This window comes from Poecilia mexicana, unplaced genomic scaffold (assembly GCF_051168715.1).
Source record: "Poecilia mexicana isolate PSO_F unplaced genomic scaffold, ASM5116871v1 scaffold_5, whole genome shotgun sequence".
Lineage (NCBI taxonomy): Eukaryota > Metazoa > Chordata > Actinopteri > Cyprinodontiformes > Poeciliidae > Poecilia > Poecilia mexicana.
Genome location: NW_028263374.1, coordinates 15,359,291 through 15,378,772, shown reverse-complemented (window position 1 = coordinate 15,378,772; position 19,482 = coordinate 15,359,291). Strand labels below are relative to the sequence as shown.

Sequence of the window (19,482 nt, the reverse complement as noted above, 5' to 3'; positions counted from 1 at the left end):
AGTGGGTGGACCGACACGTGAATGTGATGAAACATCGAGGGGTTTATGCTAATGCCGTCATGCTGCTTTCCAGGCCAGCATGGAGGTGGACGGAAAGCTGCGGGAGTCCAAGCTGAAGACTGTCAGCGTTGGTGGCTTGGCAAAGCCTGATGGGAAAATTCAGCACGGCTTCCGTGGCTGCATACAGGTTTGTCCTCTTCAAAGCTAATAAAGAGTCGAGATGTAGACAATAGACACACCCAACTAATTGTTTTAGTTATTGATTATTCTATCAATCATTTTGACGATTAATCTAATTTTAAAAATGGACACACTCTGCAGATTTTTCATTTGACTGCTTAAGCTGGGAGTTATTGTTGTGAAAATAATACATTTTTCTAAAATTTTCCAGATGTTTTCAGTCAAAGAGAATCAGTGAAAGCTCATAGGACGACAGTCAAAGCCGACTTTTTAAACACATCAAGAAGGAAACATTTTTACATGCTGCTGTTGCATTTCCTGATTCAAACTGCTTCGTGCTTCATAAAACTACGCAGCATAAGTACGGTGCCTCCCCTCCTCCAGGGCCTGCGTGTCGGTGGCGCCCTCAGCTTGTCCGTGGCGAGGAAGGTGAACGTGGAGCCGGGCTGCAGCGTGCCGGACCCCTGCAGCTCCAACCCCTGTCCTGCCAACAGCTTCTGCAGTGACGACTGGGACAGCTACTCCTGCACCTGCCTCAGCGGTCAGTCCCTGCACAGACTGCGGTCGCTTCGCCACTCCAGCGCGCAGCAGCTCATCGTCGTCGGCTGTATTTCTCTGCAGGTTACTATGGCACCAACTGCACTGAAGCGTGCTCGCTGAACCCCTGCGAACACGGCGCTGTGTGCTCCAGGAGGCCGAGCGCCGCCCGCGGCTACACCTGCGACTGTCCCAGAAACTATTTCGGCCGATACTGTGAGAAAAAGTACGTCTGGGTTCCTAATTAATGAAGCCATAATATTGACACTCTCCATATTTCCTCTTGTAATCCTGTTGATGACAAAAAACACACCGGAGCCTCTTGTTATTTTTTATTTACTTCAAAAATAAAAACAATACAAAGATCAAACCTCGTTAACTGTTTAATAAGCAGTTAAATATTCAAGTTTATTTGTAGAGGGCCTTAGTATTGTCTCTAATATTACAAATTCTTATGCATGAGAGTTTTCAACCTGTAAAATGTCATCCTGCACATATTTTCACTTGTTTTAGTCATTCTTACCTCAAAAAAATGAAATTAGCAAAAGAAATCTAAGCTTAATTTGACCTGAAGATCTGAATAAACTGAGTACAGCCGCCCATAATTAACAGCAGCTGTTGTTCTGGATCATTTAATCACCAAACATGTAAAATGAACTGGCTGTGTTCCTCCACAGGACTGACTTGCCGTGTCCCAGAGGCTGGTGGGGTCATAAGACCTGTGGGCCCTGCAACTGCCCCACTGACCGAGGGTTTGACTCCGACTGCAACAAGACGAGCGGCGAGTGTCGCTGTAAGGTGAGTCTGAAGACCTGAATTATTCATCTCCACTCGTCGCTCTCAGACTCAGAACCCAAAAACAGAGCTGTGTAGAGTAACATCTATAGAAACATGGCAAAGCAGAAGGAGCAATAATTATAAGGAGTTGATGATAATCAGTCCATGACTTTTTATAAAGTAGAATAAAAATATCGTTTACTGTCCCACAGTGGGGAAATTTCTGAGCAACAGCAGAAACGTTACAGGAAATGACAGCAAATAAAACAAAGGATGCATCTGCAGACAAAAAACGCTTCAGTCCTTTCTGCTTAGCATCATCAGTGCTGACTGATCTGCTGGTGGATTTTTGGATCAATCAATTGATAAGTGGATAGAAAAGTTGAGACGCAGAGGGCGAACGAAGATGTTTCTGTTTGATTTGGGGGAAATTGAGAGTGAAGTATGTTTATTCATATTTCTTTTATTTAACTGATGGAGATAAAATGCATTATTTATTTAAGTATTTTGTGTTTCACTTGGCACAGTTTATTTTGAAGGCTTGGCACCTTAGAAAAAGGACACCTTTAAATAAAATGTTTGTTTTATTGGGCGTCTGTAACAGAGTGAATGACTCGTATGAAAATAAAGACTAATTTTCTTTAAAGAATTTGATCCAAGTGAAGCTAAAACTGATACTAGAGAATATTTACAGGAAACCATGTTGGGTTTTTTCATCTCGAATACAAAATAATTCTTGCACAGTTTTAGTGTAACATCTGCTCTGAGGCTGCTGTTCTTTCAGAAGATGAAAGAACAGCATTTATAGAGTGCATGCTCAAGTTAATTATTAATTGATTAGTAAATTAGTTGATGATTATTTCAATAATCAATGCATCACTATTAATCGTTTCAGTCCTGAATGCAAGCATCCACCTTCATAGTCTGAATACCCGTCAGGATCATTAGATCACAGAGCCAATCAGGATCAAACTGAGAGATCAAAGAGCCTGAAAGCCTTATTTTGACCTGAAGAATAACAACAATGACGTCTCATAGGTTCTGTAAAGTGTTTTTATTCTCCAGTTTGACCCACCAGCAGCTCAGCTGTTGCACGTTTTCGCCTCTTGGCTTCACGTTTTTGCCGGCACAGAAAAGCGAAGGCGCCGTTCCTTAGCGACGTGTCTCTCCGTCTCCTCGTCCAGGACAACCACTACCGTCCCGAGGGCAGCGACACCTGCCTGCTGTGCGACTGCTACCCCGTCGGCTCGTTCTCCAGGGCCTGCGACAGAGAGAGCGGCCAGTGCCAGTGCAAGCCCGGCGTCATCGGGCGCCAGTGTGATCGCTGTGACAACCCGTTCGCCGAGGTCTCTGCCAGCGGCTGTGAAGGTCTGAATGGAACAGCTCTATATTTCATAAAAGCTGCATAAATATTTAAAAATATCTCACATTTTCTCTCCTCCATGCTCCTTCTCTCGCAGTAATCTATGACAGCTGCCCTCAGGCCATCGAGGCGGGGATATGGTGGCCCAGGACTAAGTTTGGTCTCCCTGCAGCCGTCCCCTGTCCCAGGGGAAGTGTTGGTATGATGGCTTTTTGGCACCTCATCGAATTATCATAAAATAATGGCAATACATGAACTCAGCCTGAAGGCTTCTCCTGGCTCAGCTCCACTGTGTCCGCGTTCCCAGGAACAGCAATCCGGCACTGTGACGAGCACAAGGGCTGGCTTCCTCCCAACCTCTTCAACTGCACCTCCGTCACCTTCAGCAAGCTCAAAGCCTTGGTGAGTAGCTCCTCCCAACAGAACAACACCCAGTCCTACCTCAGAACCTGATGGAGACGTGAAATGATTACATCAATAAACAGATGTAATCAATAAAAGCCAAAGTAGAGAGACATAAAGGTGACCTGTTAGGATAGATCTATGAGCAATACAAAACATTTCTTGCATAAAAATTATTCTTAGGTTATTAGATTTCAGTCTGATCAGTTCTTCCTTTTCAGAATAAAACGTTTCAGGGCTTTTTGTCACATTAAATCAAAATAAGCTGCTGGTCACACCGTCCAACTCAGGGTTTACACTCGCACATGAAAATGGCTGAAAACTAGAGCTTCAAAATAAAATGTCCTATTTTTTTTTAAATGCCAAATTCAGTTTCTGATTTTCATCGAGTTTTTTTCTCCTTAAGTTACAAATTGCAGAAAACGTCTTGGCTTTTATTTCAATCTTTCTATGAGTTGACCTGAATTCAAAACTGAAACAGAGAGAAGCTTTTAAACACACTTGTTAAACAAGATGGCGGTTCTTAACGTCACTCTGGAAACCCAAGAAGTTAAATCTTAAACACATTTTTTTCTTTCCAGCCCAATTGCAAACAGATACACAATTATACAGCTGTACAACTTTGAAAAGCAGAAGTGAATTTCACATTTTTTCTGAATGGAAAGTCAACATGTGCTCAAGTTCCGCTTGGGTTGCTAGGTAACTGGCTGAGCTTTGCTGAGGTTGCTAGGTGACAGCACAATGTCCGTCAAATATGACTTCATAATCAAGAGGTTTTTTGAAACGGCTCATTTCCCTACACCAAAAAAAACCTTAAATTATTACCGGAAAACGTTGGGGTGTTATTTGTTGTTGTTTTTTGTTTGGCTGTTTTTAGAAGCAGAAGAAAATCAAATGGAAGAATAAAAACACAGATATTACGTAGAGGGAAAGGTTCTTTTCTTTCATGCTCGCCCACTCATCCAGCGACATCATGGTGTTTATAATGAAGTTAGTGAAGATCTGTGCAAAGTCGCCTTACAACCACAGATGTCTTTGCGTCATATTTAGGCTTTGCATGATAAACACAAAGTTTTTCTAGAGTTGAATCAAAATGACAACTTGCTTTCAAAATCAAAACCAGACAGAAGAATTCCAGCCTTTTCCTTTTTTGGTAAGTTCTGGGTTTGTGAAGGAAAATTTTGTTTTCTGTTTGTAGTGTTGATAATTTACTAAAATAAAGTGAAACTGAACTGAAAGTTTGATGAATTTCTGAGAGGAAACTCTGATTATTATCTAGAAGTTTACATACACTCACCATGAATCTAACATTTAGTGAAAGAATCACTAACGGCTTACTTCCTGGTGATGGCGGAGAAAAAAAAATCAATCAATCTTAAAATAGTCCAATGCATAAATAAAATGTAGAAGTGACTGAATATTTGTGTCTGACTTCCCTCCTCCAGTCAGAAAAGCTGCACCGCAACACGTCGCTCCTCGAGTCTGGGCGCGTTCAGCAGACCGCCGCCCTGCTGGCCAACGCCACCGCCCACACAGACACGTTCTACGGCAGCGACGTCAAAGTGGCGTACCGCCTCACCCAGGTCCTGCTGCAGCACGAGATCAACCAGCAGGGCTTCAACCTCACGGCCACGCAGGATGTCCACTTCACCGAGGTGAATGGCGAACCTCATACAAACTTAAAGGAAAGCAACAGCAGAGACTTTGTATCGCTGTGAGTCTGAAGTATTGATCGCTTTGTGACAGAACCTGATCGCGGTGGGCAGCAGCGTCCTGGCCCCAGAGACGAAGACGCACTGGGAGCTGATCCAGCACTCGGAGGGCGGCTCGGCGGCGCTGCTGCGGCACTACGAGGATTACGCCAACACGCTGGCTCAGAACATGAGGAAGACCTACCTGAGTCCCTTCACCATCGTCACGCCCAACATAGGTGAGGATGGTTACAACGCAACAGGAAAACCTGCATTTATTTACTTTAGTTTTTATATTCAGCGGTGTCTCTAAGAGGGGGGTAGGGGGGGGGCTCCTGAAAAAGGCTGCCCACCACCGGCCATCAGAGAGTCATGATTATGCCATAGAAAAACATAAAAACTCAGTAAATAATTAAATACTGAGTCAATAAAATTACATAACGTCTTTCTTGTGTTTTTGTCTTAAGTTTTTTTCCCCCTAAAATTGTCACTATCCTGGTCTGGATGCCCCACTGTTAATATTCTTATAAATATTTACAACCACCATAATTACTGCTGCTACTAATACTACCAATAATAATAATGTATATTATGTTACTATTACTATTAGTAGTAGAGGTTGTGTGCAATATAATAAAAATAAAATGATTTTCAGCTTTGTCAAATGTATATTCAATAACTTTTTTAACATTTTAAATATTAATGATACTATAATAGTTTTTTTTAAATGAAGAATATAATTTCTTACAGTAATCTCCAAAACTACACATCATAGATTACACCATATGTGTTCATTAAAAGATGGACACCAAATGCAAAACGTTTGTCAAACACTAAAAACCCCACAAAATGTTTTTCGCCATGATTTATAGATTATATGAATCTTATAATAAAACTGAATAATTCTAACAATATTGACAATGTGTGAACTCAATTCAAACAAGTTTGAATTATTTGGTTATTTCACTTACTAAAATAAAAAATCTGTGCAGATTCTTCTGTTCCTTTTGTTCCTTTCAGCGAGGAAACAAGAAAACATTAATAATGAACATTTTGCCTGTGTATAATTTACACTTTCTCCAGAACTGCAGTCATAAGAAATCTGAGCAAAACTCCAATATCTAATATTTATACCTCACACCTGTTGTGATTATGTGTGTGTGTGTTTTTTTATCATATTCATTATTTAAATATTTAAATTTTAATTTGCTCAGCGCTTTGTGTTCTTGGAAACTGGATATTTCTTTAGATGAACTCGACATATTTAGGTCATTTCAAGCTGAGATACATTATATAAAATCTGATTTATTTGAGTCTTTGACGCTTCCTCGTCTTTTGTCCGATTCTGCAGTCATCTCCGTGGACCGTCTGAAAAAGATGAACTTTGCCGGAGCCAGGCTGCCGCGGTACCAGTCCCTGAGGGGCCCGCGTCCCGCGGACCAGGAGACGGCCGTCACTCTCCCCGACTCGGTCTTCCAGCTGCCCCTGGACGGCAGGGGCCACAGACACCTGGACGTTTTCCCAGAGTCCTCCTCGCAGAGGAACCGCTCGGCTAACAGGAAGAGGCGACACCCGGACGACAGCCAGCAGGACGCAGTGGCCAGCGTCATCATCTTCCACAGCCTGGCGTCGCTTCTGCCCGAGAGCTACGACCCGGACAAGAGGAGTCTGCGGTGAGACGAAGCTCTGTCGGCTCTTAACGTTTGTTACTGTAAATATTTGATGTGGATGCAGAGGAGAAAATGGAGGAAGGCTGCATTATGGATGTGGAACAAAAACCTGAATGAACTTCTCTGATTGTTTGAAATGTGGAAGTTCAGATGATTGAATTTAGAAAGTAATTTTGTATTTGACAAGTTAAAGTGCAAAAACACAAAGTTTTACCAATATTTTTTGGGCTATTTCTAGTGCAAATATCTCAGTACATTTAAATTAAGATAAAACTTTTCAGCAAAATAAAGGAGTTTGTTTTAAGTCAATAATAATTTAATATTGATTTTAAAAAGTTTGAGTTGGCAGATTATTTCACTTACAGCAAGACATTATTCCCATGTTATAAGTGAAATTATCTTTTTCATCAGCATTATTGATTTAAAACAATTTTTTAAATCAATAAGCGAGCTACGTCTCGCTGAAAAGTTACTTTTAAGTTAGTTTTGTTTTAATTCAACTAGAAAGCAGACAAGAAATACTTGGCAAGATTTTGCAGTGTAACTGCAGCCATCAGATTACACAACACCCAACTCTGGACTCATTTGTAGCTTTATTAATATATTAACATACTTTATATTATTTCATTTTACTTACTTGCTTTATATCTAGATTGTATTTAATATTGGTGCACATACTGCAATTTTCTGTCCAATTACCGATTTTTAAAAACCCTGGTCTGCCGATTCTGACTTTGACCGATACCAATACTGACTTTACTTGTTTGAAATTTTGCTAAAAATATCAGTTTGACAGGAGAACGAAAGAAGACAGTGGTTGATTTTTAGACCTTTGTTAAGGTAGATGAAATCAGTGGATAAGATCATGTAGGTAAAATTTAATTATAAGTTTTATGTTGCTTATGGTTACAGCGATTTGGCTCGAGTTGCTTTGTCGACAGAAAAGCGTTTTCCATGTTCTGATTCTGACTCGTTTTGCGGCAGCGTGCCGAAGCGTCCGGTCATCAACACGCCGGTGGTCAGCATCACGGTGCACGACAACGACGAGCTGCTGCAGCACACGCTGGACAAGCCCATCACGGTGCAGTTTCGCCTGGTCACCACCGAGGAGCGCTCCAAGCCCATCTGCGTGTTCTGGAACCACACCATCCTGTGAGTGCGAGGCCGCTCGGCGTGTCGGACCGGCAGGGCGGCGCCGCGCTCCTCTCATGACGCCTGGTTGTGTTTCAGAGGGGGAAGCGGCGGCTGGTCGGCGAAAGGCTGCGAGGTGGTTTTCAGGAACAGCTCCCACATCAGCTGCCAGTGTTACCACATGACCAGCTTCGCCGTGCTGATGGACGTCTCCAGGAGGGAGGTGGGTCGGCTCTCCGATCAGCAGCAGCCTGGCTGCAGCTCTGTGCTAAATAAACGCTGTTTTGCACCAGAACGGAGAGATCCTGCCCATCAAAATCCTGACGTGGAGCACAGCTGGCGTGACGCTGGGCTTCCTCTTCCTCACCTCCGTCTTCCTCGTGTCCCTGAGAGCCATGCAGTGCAACAAGACGAGTATAATCAACAATGGAGCTGGCGCTCTCTTTCTGTCTGAGCTCATCTTCATCCTGGGAATCAACCAGGCTGACAATCCGGTAAACCACTTAGCCTGTCTCTTCTTTTCTCCTCACACGTTTCTGTCCCAATTCTGGAAGTTTTTCCACTGGTTTCCATTTCCAGATTTTCCCATCACTCTAAGCCATATGTTTCTCAGCAGCAGGTTGATCCAGATGTTTTAATGGAGCAGGGCTAGGCCTTTGCAGATGCATTGGCAAGTCTGTAGACAGCTGAGACTTGAAACGGCCTAATAATCCCCAGATTTAAAGTTTTGTGATATGTTTGACATTAAAGGTTCGTCTGTGGTTCAGTCTGTCCTTCTGTCCTGCAGTTCCTCTGCACAGTCATCGCCATCCTGCTGCACTTCTTCTACCTCTGCTCCTTCTCCTGGCTCTTCCTGGAAGGCCTGCACATCTACCGCATGATCAGCGAAGTCCGAGACATCAACTATGGACCCATGAGGTTCTACTACCTGATCGGATGGGGCGTCCCGGCCTTCATCACCGGTCTGGGTCTTCCTCATTTGAAGGAAAATAATGTGTCTGACATTATGGAAGCCATTGTGGAGTGAAATGGAGATGATCGCATTGGTCCAAAATATCTATAATGTATATTATAACACTAACATGCTAAGATCAATACTTTAATTTAAGATTCTCTTTGAAATTTCAACTGAACTCCACCTCAAAAAGATTTTCCTTTGATTTACTTTCATATTACAGTTGTTTGTTTATAGAAAAACTACACACTAATAAGTTTTTTCTATTCTTTCTGTTTGTTTTATTGATATGTTATAAAGTATTTTGTATAAACTTTGTCCAAATTCTGTCTTAGGTTTTAACAAAATATTTTTTTTTAAAATCTATAAAAAACACCTAAAGTCAGATGTTTAATATATCAAACTTAAATCAAAGGTAATGAAATCAGTGTCGTACTGGCAGTACTGACTCTTTATTTAATTTATATTAAATAAATAAATTACCAAAACATGCAGCATCTCATCCCTCCAGTGTGAACAGAAATGGGAAGTAGTGCTGTTAGAAAAATTATTTTTCAGCTTTCCGAAGTAGTGCATATAATAAAACAAAAATGCTAAACAAAATAAAATCACTGACTAAATAAACACATTTTGCCAAACTTCACATCTGTAATACTGTTAAAGTAAAACCCTGGTGCACCGTTATGTATTAATGTTTTAAACGATGCATTAAAATGAAAAATGTCCTACAGAGTTTAGTTTTGGAGCCTGTGGCTTGTGGCGTAATCTCCAGGTTTGGCGGTGGGATTGGACCCTGAAGGCTACGGAAACCCTGACTTCTGCTGGCTCTCCATGTTCGACACGCTGATCTGGAGCCTCGCTGGACCGATCGCCCTGGCGGTGTCGGTGAGTCCGCGCTCACAGGCTGGGCGGTCCGACTGAATTTACTGTGAACGAAGTCACCTTGGCAGAGTTTGTCGAATTGTTTTTATCCAGATTAAATGTTCAGGCTCACAGGTGTGAGATGTCTGGTGTTTTGTCTGCAGATGAACATCTTCCTGTACATCCTGTCGTTCAGAGCGTCCTGCGCGCTGAGACACCACAGCATCGAGAAGAAAGATCCCCGAGTGTGAGTAACCAGACTCAGTCATTAAACATCTCTAAAGGTGTTAGCCTTGCCCGAACAAGTTGGCATAGATCTATGGGCTAACCAGAACATGTTCATTACATTTTTTGCACAAAATCATTCTTGGTTAGTGATATTTTAGTCGGGTCAGTTCTTCCTAGTGTGAGACCTGCCACTTTAAATCCTATTCAGCTGCTGCCGGCCACACCCTCCAACTCAACGTTTACATCCACACATGAAACTGGCTGCAAACAGATCTCCAATTATGCAACAGTACATCTTTGAAAAGCATTAGCAGAGCCTTCTGCACAACCAACAAGAATGCAGCACGTGGTTTCTGGATGGTAATTCAACAAAGAAACACTTGTCTCTTCCAGCAGCCATTGTAAAACTGAAAGTACTCGAGCTCCCCTTGGGTTGCTAGGTAACGGGCTGGGCTTCAGTGGGGTTGCTAGGTTACGCGCTGGGCTTCACTGAGGTTGCTAGGTGAGTAGCAGTGCCAGCTGGTTTTGAAACGGCTCAATTTGAAACATTAACTTATTGCCAAAATTCACATTTTGCCTAACAGATGATGAATAGACCAGAAGGAACTCGTCGCCAGCTTTCATTCTTCAGATCCCTGAACCTTTACAGATCCTCACTAACTTCTTCCGTCCTTCTCTGGTTGGTTTTATCCTGCAGCTCGGGCCTGAAGACCGCCGGCGGCGTCCTGTTCCTGGTTTCCGTCACGTGCTTCCTGGCTCTTCTCTCCGTCAACAGCGACGTGATCGTCTTCCACTACCTGTTTGCAGGTTTCAACTGTGTGCAGGTGAGACCTGAGCCTCGATCGCCGGCAGCCAATGACTGCAGTCCTGTCACTGTCCGCTGATCTTCGTCCTTCACGTTCTGCTTTTGTTTCGCTTTCTTCTTGCAGGGTCCGTTTGTTTTCTTTTTCCGCATCGTCTTCAATAAGGAGGCGAGGAAGGCCATGAAGTACTGCTGCAGCAGAAAACGCCCCGATCACTTGATCAAATCTAAAGCTTCGGTGAGCTCAGAGGAAGAGCCTTCGATATGGTTCTCTGTTTCATTTATCAGTAACTATATTGATTTAGTTACAAGTAGTCCAGATTTTTAATTAGACAGCAGGTTTCCTTTGTTTTTTCATTCATTCATATTTTCTTTTTCTTTGTTTCCATCTTTCTTTCTGTTTTTCTCTTTCTGTCTTTTTTCCTGATATTAATTCATTGTCGGTTCTATATTTAAAGGCTAATTCCTGTAGAAATATCTACATCTTTGATATTTACTTTAAGAAATTATCTTTACAAGCCCTGAAATCGGAAACTTGAGCCTCCAGCAGTCAGGAAGTCAAACATGAGAATTGTTTGGTTAAAAAATGGCCGATGCATCTTCTCTTCAGTTTTCTGAACAGAAAAGAACCTCCATTGCCAACGACTTTATATTATTTACTACATCTTCTCAGGTTTTCTACAGAAAATAATCCTAAAAGTTAAAACGGCTCAACTCCGTTTTCTGTCCCTATGTGTTTAAATGATCAGCTGTGAATAAGTCAGCAGGTCTTCCATCTCTGCGCTGCTTCATGTTCCAGTCATTTCATCGTTGTAAAGCCTTTTCTCTCTTTGGTTCCAGAGCTACAAAGGCAACAGCAGCTACATGGACGGCCGGTTGTACCACCTTCCCTTCGGAGACTCCAGCGTGTCTCTGAACGGCACCATGCAGAGCGGAAAGAGCCAGCAGAGCTACGTCCCGTTTGCCCTCCGGTGAGGGCGACGCTTCAGGAGCAGCTGTGTGGTGATGATGATGATGGTGGAGTAACGGTGAGCTGTTCTGTCTTCCTCCAGGGAGGACGGGCTGAACAACAGCCAGGCTCACATCGCTCTGAACGACCAGACGTCGCTCTTTCACGAGACGAAGGAGCGTCTGGACGGTATCGTCTTCCGTCCGCCTCACCAACACAGGTTCCACCTCCAGACTTCACCTAACGCTCTGTCTGTCCCCACGGCAGACCATGACACGGACTCAGACAGCGACCTGTCCCTGGAGGACGACCAGAGTGGGTCCTACACCTCCACACACTCCTCAGACAGCGAGGATGAGGAGGGTCCACTCCCACCAGAGGAATGCTGGGAAAACCTGGCGTCTAACGGGACTAAGAGACCTCAGCCGCAGGGTAAAGAGCCAGATCACACTGGACATATTTCAGTTTTCCATCCTTCTGGTTGGTTATGCTTTTTGTGGGGAGTAAAAGATCCCAAATAGAGATAAAGATAAAACCAGCCACTGGTTCAACACTGTTTGCTTCATCCAGAGGATCTGAAGCCTCGACTGAGAAACGATTGTTTCCTGGAGGCGAGGACTGCGTTGAAGTTTTACCCAATCGCTAACGTTTGTCCGTTTTGCGTGTGATGCACCAGTTTAACATTATGAAGCTTACTGGAAGATGCCATCCTCCATTGCAAAAAGAAGAGTCAATCTGAACGGCTGTTAAAGCTGCAGCATGTAGCAAAAGTATGTTTTTTTACATATTTGTTGAAACTGTGACATGTCGTGACAGTATAACGTGTGAATTGCTGATCGACCCGGTTGAAAATCTACCAGAGGAATCCATTTCAATGGGAGAAATCCCACAGGGAGCAGAGATGAGAATCAAGCAAAGTTGCGTAGAAAGACAACAGCCAGCCTTAGGCATCTTTGAACTTTGTCTCCTTTTATCTCCTCTCCAGCAGAATTGAACAAACTCCACATGATTAACTTTGTGACATGAGGACACGCCTCCTCTGATTTTTATGTAGAAAGCATCTGACCTGGTGACGCCAAGATGCTGCTTTTCTCAGTCATTGTTTTGTTTCATTGTAGTCTTTTTATTTTATTTACTGTAGGAACTGAATAAAATTTTTGTCCCTCCGTTTTTCAGACAACAGTTTAGGTCCGATGCCCTGGCCTGTGAACCGCTCAGCAGCAGTGAGTGACGGGGAGCTTGGCAGTGGCGAGGGATCAAAGCTGAACAGTCCAGAGTCAATGCAGCCAACTCTGGGTCACAGAGCAGACGAAAGGTCGCAGGACTGCATGACGGCGCTGCTGCCAGCATTCCCAAACATCAGCGCCCATCCGCACAGAGGCAAGCCCTGAAAATTACAACCATTCACTGATCTAATGTTAGCTATACTGAGAGCAGAGATAAATCCGATCTACGGAATGACAAAAGTGCCACTGTGTCATAAATAAATAAATCATACAGTTATAATGAATGTCTGTCAGTAAAATTAATTAAAGTTGGAACCAATTTGGCAATAGAAGCAATAAAAAAATAAACTATTATCCAATTATTTACATGTGAAAAATGTGCATAATATCTAATGAAATAATGAAAAAGTTATCATACGGTCAGCATTTTACAGCATTTGCTGTATGAATAGTCTTACAATTCAATAAATAAACAAGTAAATAAACATTTATATATTAAATCATTAAAATATATTAGAAATATGATAAATGATAAATGAGGGAGCAAATATATCCATGAATATTCCATCCATCCATTTTCTTTACACCCTAAGTGGGGTCGGGAGGGGTGCTGGTGCCCATCTCCAGCTATCGTTCCGGGCGAGGGGCGGGGTCACCCTGGACAGGTCGCCAGTCTGTCGCAGGGCAACACAGAGACACACAACCATGAATACACACTCACACCTAGGGGCAATTTGGAGAGGCCCATTAACCTGACAGGCATGTTTTTGGACTGTGGGAGGAAACCGGAGTACCCGGAGAAAACCCACCATGCACAGGGAGAACATGCAAACTCCATGCAGAAAGACCGGGGCCGGGAAGGCAACAGCTCTACCAACTGCGCCACTGTACAGCCATCCATGAATATTTAAATGTTCAAATAATTTTATAAAAACAAATTGGATGTAAAAATTATTTATTAAAATTTGCATTTATTTGTTAAAATAATAGATTATTATTTATGCATTTATTACATAATAAATACTATATACATGTTGTAAAATATTTGTATGTATATATACTTACATGGGTCTGTCTTTAAATACATAATTTAACATGCATACATACAATTAAAATTCCCCAGTTACTCAAATTATTGGCTGTTTAAGTAGTTGTAGATTTATCTGATATTCAATAAACCTTTTTTAGAGATAATCTGAAAAAATAATATGAAATGGTAAATATTGTTAATAATATTTATTTAGTTATTTGAATGTAGCACATTTGAACTTCCATACAATACAATACAAGTTTTTTGTTTGTGTGAATTAATTAAAATATGTATATTTTTTAAATCATAGCGCATTTTCAATTAATTTGCTTCTCACTTAAAATATGACAGATCAAAGTAACAAGTTGGTGAATTAATCGCTTATTAACTGAATTTTGTCACTTTGGGGCTTCCGTACATCGGACCTTCATGCAGGGATCCTAAAGAAGAAGCAGCTTTCTCCCATCGTGGAGCGGAACAGCGTCCATCACGTCCACAATGAGCATCGTGAAGGAACGCCTGGTGCGCCGTCGCCGCAGGGATCCTCCTCCAGCGAGTCTCGGGCCGGGCCACCCAAGCCCGGCCTGCCGGAGCAGCTGAACGGCGTGGCGCTGAGCATCAAGGCGGGGACGGTGGACGGAGACTCGTCAGGATCAGAGTGAGTGAACCTCGGAGAAACGGATGTCTGCCTGTCGATGTCTCCCCTTGCTGCCGGTTCATCCAACGTCTTCCAGCTGTCTGTGTCCAACTTACCGTTTGTCCTCAGTGACTGTTGTTTTCATCGATCACTGCCACGCAGCTTTAATGTCCAAATAAACACAAGATTCTCTAATACATGACACAAATTTAGAGTTCAAAACAATACATGACAGAACATTAATTAACTCGCTGCTGAAGGAGTTTCTGTTTTTTATACTGACTGCTTATGATGCACAACAGACTTTGGCCTCTTTAAATTACGTCTAATCTAATAACTAAAAGCTTCTGGCAACACGAGTTAATTCAGCTGAATGTTGTTCTTGGTCGTTCTTTTCCACCTGCACAGTTTTACGGCGCCCCCTAGGAGACATGGGCAAAAGATGTCTTCTGCGTTCCCAGACTTCCTCATGGTCAAATACATCCTGGTCTATTTTGTAAACGGTCACAAATGCCAATTTAAACTTTCAAATACTTACACATTTAAAGAGCCTCAGTGAAAATGTGTTATTAAATCTTTGTTGCAGAAATCTGATTCTACAATTTTCCTCAGAGACAAAATAAGAGTTTTATTCATTTCCTGAAGGCAAAGGATTTTTGTTTTTATTCTTTGATTTGTGATGAATAGATGTGAAAAGTCATAAAATAAATTAATGAATCATAATCTCACATAGAAATGAATAAAAATCCAACTTTTAACTTGAGTTCAAGTATTCGTTAGAAAAATAATTCTGCTCTACTAAATTACTGGTGTCATGATTAATGATGCACCTAAAGGTAACTTTGTACGGTGCAAGATCAGTGATGCTGCGGGCCTTCAGAGGCTCTGAGAACCTGGTTGGTTCATGCAATTTGACTTAAAGTTTTCAACGTACATAAATTAACTATTTAATACTTGCATTCAGAATTTGCAAACAATAATCTTCATAGTTTGTTTGTTGTGTTACCATAGTTACAATCTGATGCAATGAGTTTAATCTTTGTATTTAAACTCAGTTTAGATCTCAGCAAATAACCAATAATCAGCCCTGATTATTGGTAAAACGGATAATTTAAAACACCTGCATTAAGAGACGTTTTGAAGTTTCTGAAATGCTTTTTGGCTTTTCTAGCAACCATAAAAATCAAATATCCTGATTATTCTTCTTTCTCCGTTTTCCCTTTCCAAAATCAAAACTCACAGATTTTTATTCTTTAATTTTGTCCCATGAATTTCTGATCCAGAACCAATCAGGATCTTCACATCCTTTTAGCATCATCATCATCATCGCCTCACACTTTTACCATCATTTATTGTTTCTTCTTCCTCATGTTGTGCCGTCTTCATCCTCACTCTTCACTCATCCTCCTCCTCTTCCTCACATCAGCCCTCCCGCCTCTCTGTCTCCCAGCAGCCACTGCAACAACAGCTCCATGTGACCCCGCTGATGGAGGGATGTGTCTTTGCAGGTCAGAGAGCCTCCCTCCTCCTCTCCACTCACCGGACTCCACCTTGAGGAGAGAAGATGCCTCTTCGTCATCACGATGCGCTGAAAGTGTGTGAGTTCATACGTGTGTGAGCCAAACTTCAGGAGTCACACGGATAAAACAAGCCTCCCTTTAAAGAAATTTTGTTTACATACTTGAAGAAATGCACTTTTTTTTTTAATTGCTGTCCAGATATGTTGATGGTCAACCTTTTTTGTTTTTATTGTTTTCTTCTTTTAATTCCTGGATATGAAAACTGTTTTGAAGTCTGTGTCTGGTTGGGTCGTCCAGACGTCCGCCCAGACGTTCAGGGAAACCTCTTTTTGTCATTTTTTAACTGTTTTGTGGCGTTTCGTTGGTTGCTGTGAGCATCTCTGTGCCTGCTGCTCCAGGAGGTCAGACTCAGGCGACTGAGTCAAACAAAAAGACAAACATCCGTCAGCTTTGAGTCGTGTATGTATTTCTGTGTGTGTGGACGTTGAACTGAACTTACAAACAGGAGAAATGAGCTGATTTACGCCAGACATTAACATACTCTGTATAAAAAAACACTATCTTTTTTTCTTTCTCCCTCTGAAGGACAACAAAATCTGATGTTCTATGTTGTAGGTCAGTCAGGATTAAATAGATTATAATTGTTAAAATTGACAATAATGAGAGAGAAGAACTTTTAAATAATTTCTGAAACATTATTTCAAGGTGACCTATTTTGCTAAGTTCACATTTTGCACGTTTTTGTTCTTCCACCAACTGCTTGTAAAGACAGTGCTTAAAAAACATCTGGTAGTGAGTTCGTGTTTCCTGGTGTCTGGAAAATGAGCTGCTTCAAAAACCTCCAGAGTAAGTCGCATTCAATGGGCACTGCGCTGTTACCTAGCAACCCCAACCCAGCCCATCACCTAGCAACCCAAGAGGAACTTCAGCATTTTGTTCAGCTGGTTTTACCGCTGTATGCGCTGTACAATGGCTGCTGGAAAAGACAAGCATTTTCTTGTTGACTTACCATCCAGAAATGACTTGCTGCATTCTTGTTGGTTTTTCAGGAGGCTCCACTTCTGCTTTTCAAAGATGTATGGCGTAATCATGGAGCAGCAGTTAATTTGGATTTAAAGTGACAGCTCCTTCTGAAAAGAGCTCAGCGGACAAAAATCTCATTATCTAACGATTTTCAGCTAAACAAAATGCTTTGTACAGCCAATAGACCTATTCTAAGTTGTTAAAGGAAGTATAACAGGTCACCTTTAAATTCAGAAGTTGACATAATTTTCCTTGTGTTTGATAAACCTTTACACAGATATTCTGTACTTCCTTCCTGATGGTTTTTCCCAACAGTTTGCTGTAGTTTTTGCCCCATTCCTCCGTCAGCAGAAGGTTTGGGTTTCAACTCCTCCATTCATTTTGTTGTCCTTCTCAGTAATTTGTCAGAATGATTAGGGTAAAAAATGATTAGCTTTAACTTCCTGGCTGATGTCTTTAGATGCTGCTTCAGTATTTCCATATTTTCCTTAAGATGCCGTTTGTTTTTATGAATTAGATGGCATCCTTCTTCCTCTAAAAGTAACAATAATCATTATTATGACCAATGTTGGTCTCATTGGTCATAGTAATGTCTCCCAAAATGCAGCTCGTTGTTCCATATTTTATCATTCAAGATTTCCCAGTTTACAGCATTAATCTTTTGGTTCGTAAACTTCTGTTTTAAATAAATCAGTCTCTTCATTTTATATATAGGAAATATAAATATTTTAACAATCCAAACTGCCAAACAGTGAAGAAAACAAGGTAGTGTGTCTTTATACTCGGTGTATTTAAATCTTTTCAAATGCTCCATATAAGCTAGATTTTGGTCGAATCTGCGCAAGTAGGAATCAAAAGACGTTTAATGAATCTTCTGTTTGTTGGTGTGAACCACCAGGAGCTTGTTGCTGCAGATGCTCTCAGATTTGGTCATTAAATATGAGGGATGAACACGTTTGAGCTCAGTGACTAAACGGCTGTATTTTATAGACTAGAGACACAACTATGACTTTTTGTAAAAAAAAAAGTAAATAAATGCGTGAGCTGTAATCCATTCTTCTGTACAGAGCAGCCTGTAAATGAATCAAGAACATATCTTTAATGTATTTAGAGAAGCTCTGAAGGAAAGTTACTGCTGTTGTTGCCATTTTTTATGTATAAACTTCATGCCATACAGAGAAACACTGCAGAATCATTCGTGGTGTTATAACATGATGTCCAAACAGAGGATTGTCTCTTTTATTCTACTACTCCTGTTTTTACAAAATAAAATGTTTTTGTACCACTTCTGGCTTCGGTTGTTTTTCCCTTTACAGACCAAAAACCTGCTGCAGCATGGAGGAGATTCCTGTTGCAGCTTCATAGTTTTACATTCTCCAAGTGTAAAACTTTTAACCTGAACTCTCAACCCTCATGTCAGCCCTACCTAAACCCTTATCACCCCAATCCTCACTTCAACGATCCGTTAACACCTTTAACCTTTCGCCTCAATCTGTACCCTTAACACTCGCCTTAATCCTCAATTCAACCTTCCACTAAATCCAAATCTCACCTGAGATTTGACCATCAACTCTCACTTCAACCTTTGCCTCACCTCTCATCTAGGTGCTTGGCTGCCACATGAAAGGGTTAGAAGTCATTTAACTTATTACTTAGAGACTTAATTTTTTTCATCTCTTTGGGCCACATCAACCCCATTAACCCTTAATTTAAAATCTCCACCTGGATATTTTTGCTTATTTTAATTGTAAGCAGTTCTTTAAATGTCCTGTGAGTAAATATATTTCCCCATTTATCCATAACTAGAACTTTCAATATCTAGCAAGTTATTGTTAGAATCTACAGTCTATTAAAAAACGCCCCTCAGATTAACTCCCTGCTACTGCTGGGGCAAAATTACCGTAATAAACCGATATTGGCTAGAGAGCCAAATGTGGTGGAATTACGGTACTGCAAATTTGTCTGAAACGTTTAGGGTTATAACACAGCCATCCCTGACCCCTCCCCTAGATAGCACCATCACCTGCCTCACATTAAACCATCCTGACCTCTTCCCAAATGATTCCTTCAGCGCTCCTCCTCTTTCTGAACCTCCGGTTTTCAATTACCTGTGGTGGCGCTACGTAACCAGAGGAAACATGAAAGCCTCTGACGAAGACCAGCGTGACTTCCTCCTTCACAAAATGTAAACAGAGTGGTGTCAGATTTTAGCGTTTGTAGCAGTTTGTTTTTCTCTGTAATGCTAAACTCGCACATTTATTTTACCTCTATTTACCCAGAATGCTCTGCACTGTAGTTCGCTTTCTGGTTTTGGAGCGTTGTCCGGTCTGCTTGAACTGCTCCAGAGTTCACTTTAACCGAGCCGAGTCCGGAGTCGAGTTATGCATTCACATCTTCCCAAAATGAACTGAACTTTCTACACAAACGAACCAGTTTTATTGAAGCGGACTGAAACTAAAACTTCAGTTTACTCATTTAACCCACCAAATAAAGAAAATCC

At 41.6% G+C, this 19,482-nt stretch overlaps 1 protein-coding gene across 1 annotated transcript in view; it reads left to right on the top strand.

Annotated features, from left to right (window-relative positions):
• The window catches only part of LOC106924282 (cadherin, EGF LAG seven-pass G-type receptor 2), a 53,044-nt gene extending 34,777 nt beyond the window's left edge, over positions 1-18,267 (top strand). Inside the window, exons 10-31 of the mRNA XM_088005972.1 lie at positions 74-187; positions 1,369-1,515; positions 2,679-2,862; positions 2,955-3,056; positions 3,165-3,259; positions 4,705-4,914; positions 5,006-5,189; positions 6,302-6,623; positions 7,605-7,772; positions 7,851-7,974; positions 8,045-8,245; positions 8,539-8,713; positions 9,479-9,591; positions 9,732-9,814; positions 10,493-10,619; positions 10,725-10,835; positions 11,438-11,568; positions 11,650-11,735; positions 11,814-11,978; positions 12,723-12,926; positions 14,238-14,460; positions 15,948-18,267. Of these exons, the coding sequence (XP_087862098.1) occupies positions 74-187; positions 1,369-1,515; positions 2,679-2,862; positions 2,955-3,056; positions 3,165-3,259; positions 4,705-4,914; positions 5,006-5,189; positions 6,302-6,623; positions 7,605-7,772; positions 7,851-7,974; positions 8,045-8,245; positions 8,539-8,713; positions 9,479-9,591; positions 9,732-9,814; positions 10,493-10,619; positions 10,725-10,835; positions 11,438-11,568; positions 11,650-11,735; positions 11,814-11,978; positions 12,723-12,926; positions 14,238-14,460; positions 15,948-16,041 (3,363 nt within the window). The 3' untranslated portion in view covers positions 16,042-18,267. The remainder of the gene's footprint in view (positions 1-73; positions 188-1,368; positions 1,516-2,678; positions 2,863-2,954; positions 3,057-3,164; positions 3,260-4,704; positions 4,915-5,005; positions 5,190-6,301; positions 6,624-7,604; positions 7,773-7,850; positions 7,975-8,044; positions 8,246-8,538; positions 8,714-9,478; positions 9,592-9,731; positions 9,815-10,492; positions 10,620-10,724; positions 10,836-11,437; positions 11,569-11,649; positions 11,736-11,813; positions 11,979-12,722; positions 12,927-14,237; positions 14,461-15,947) is intronic.
• The last annotated feature ends 1,215 nt before the right edge of the window (positions 18,268-19,482 follow it).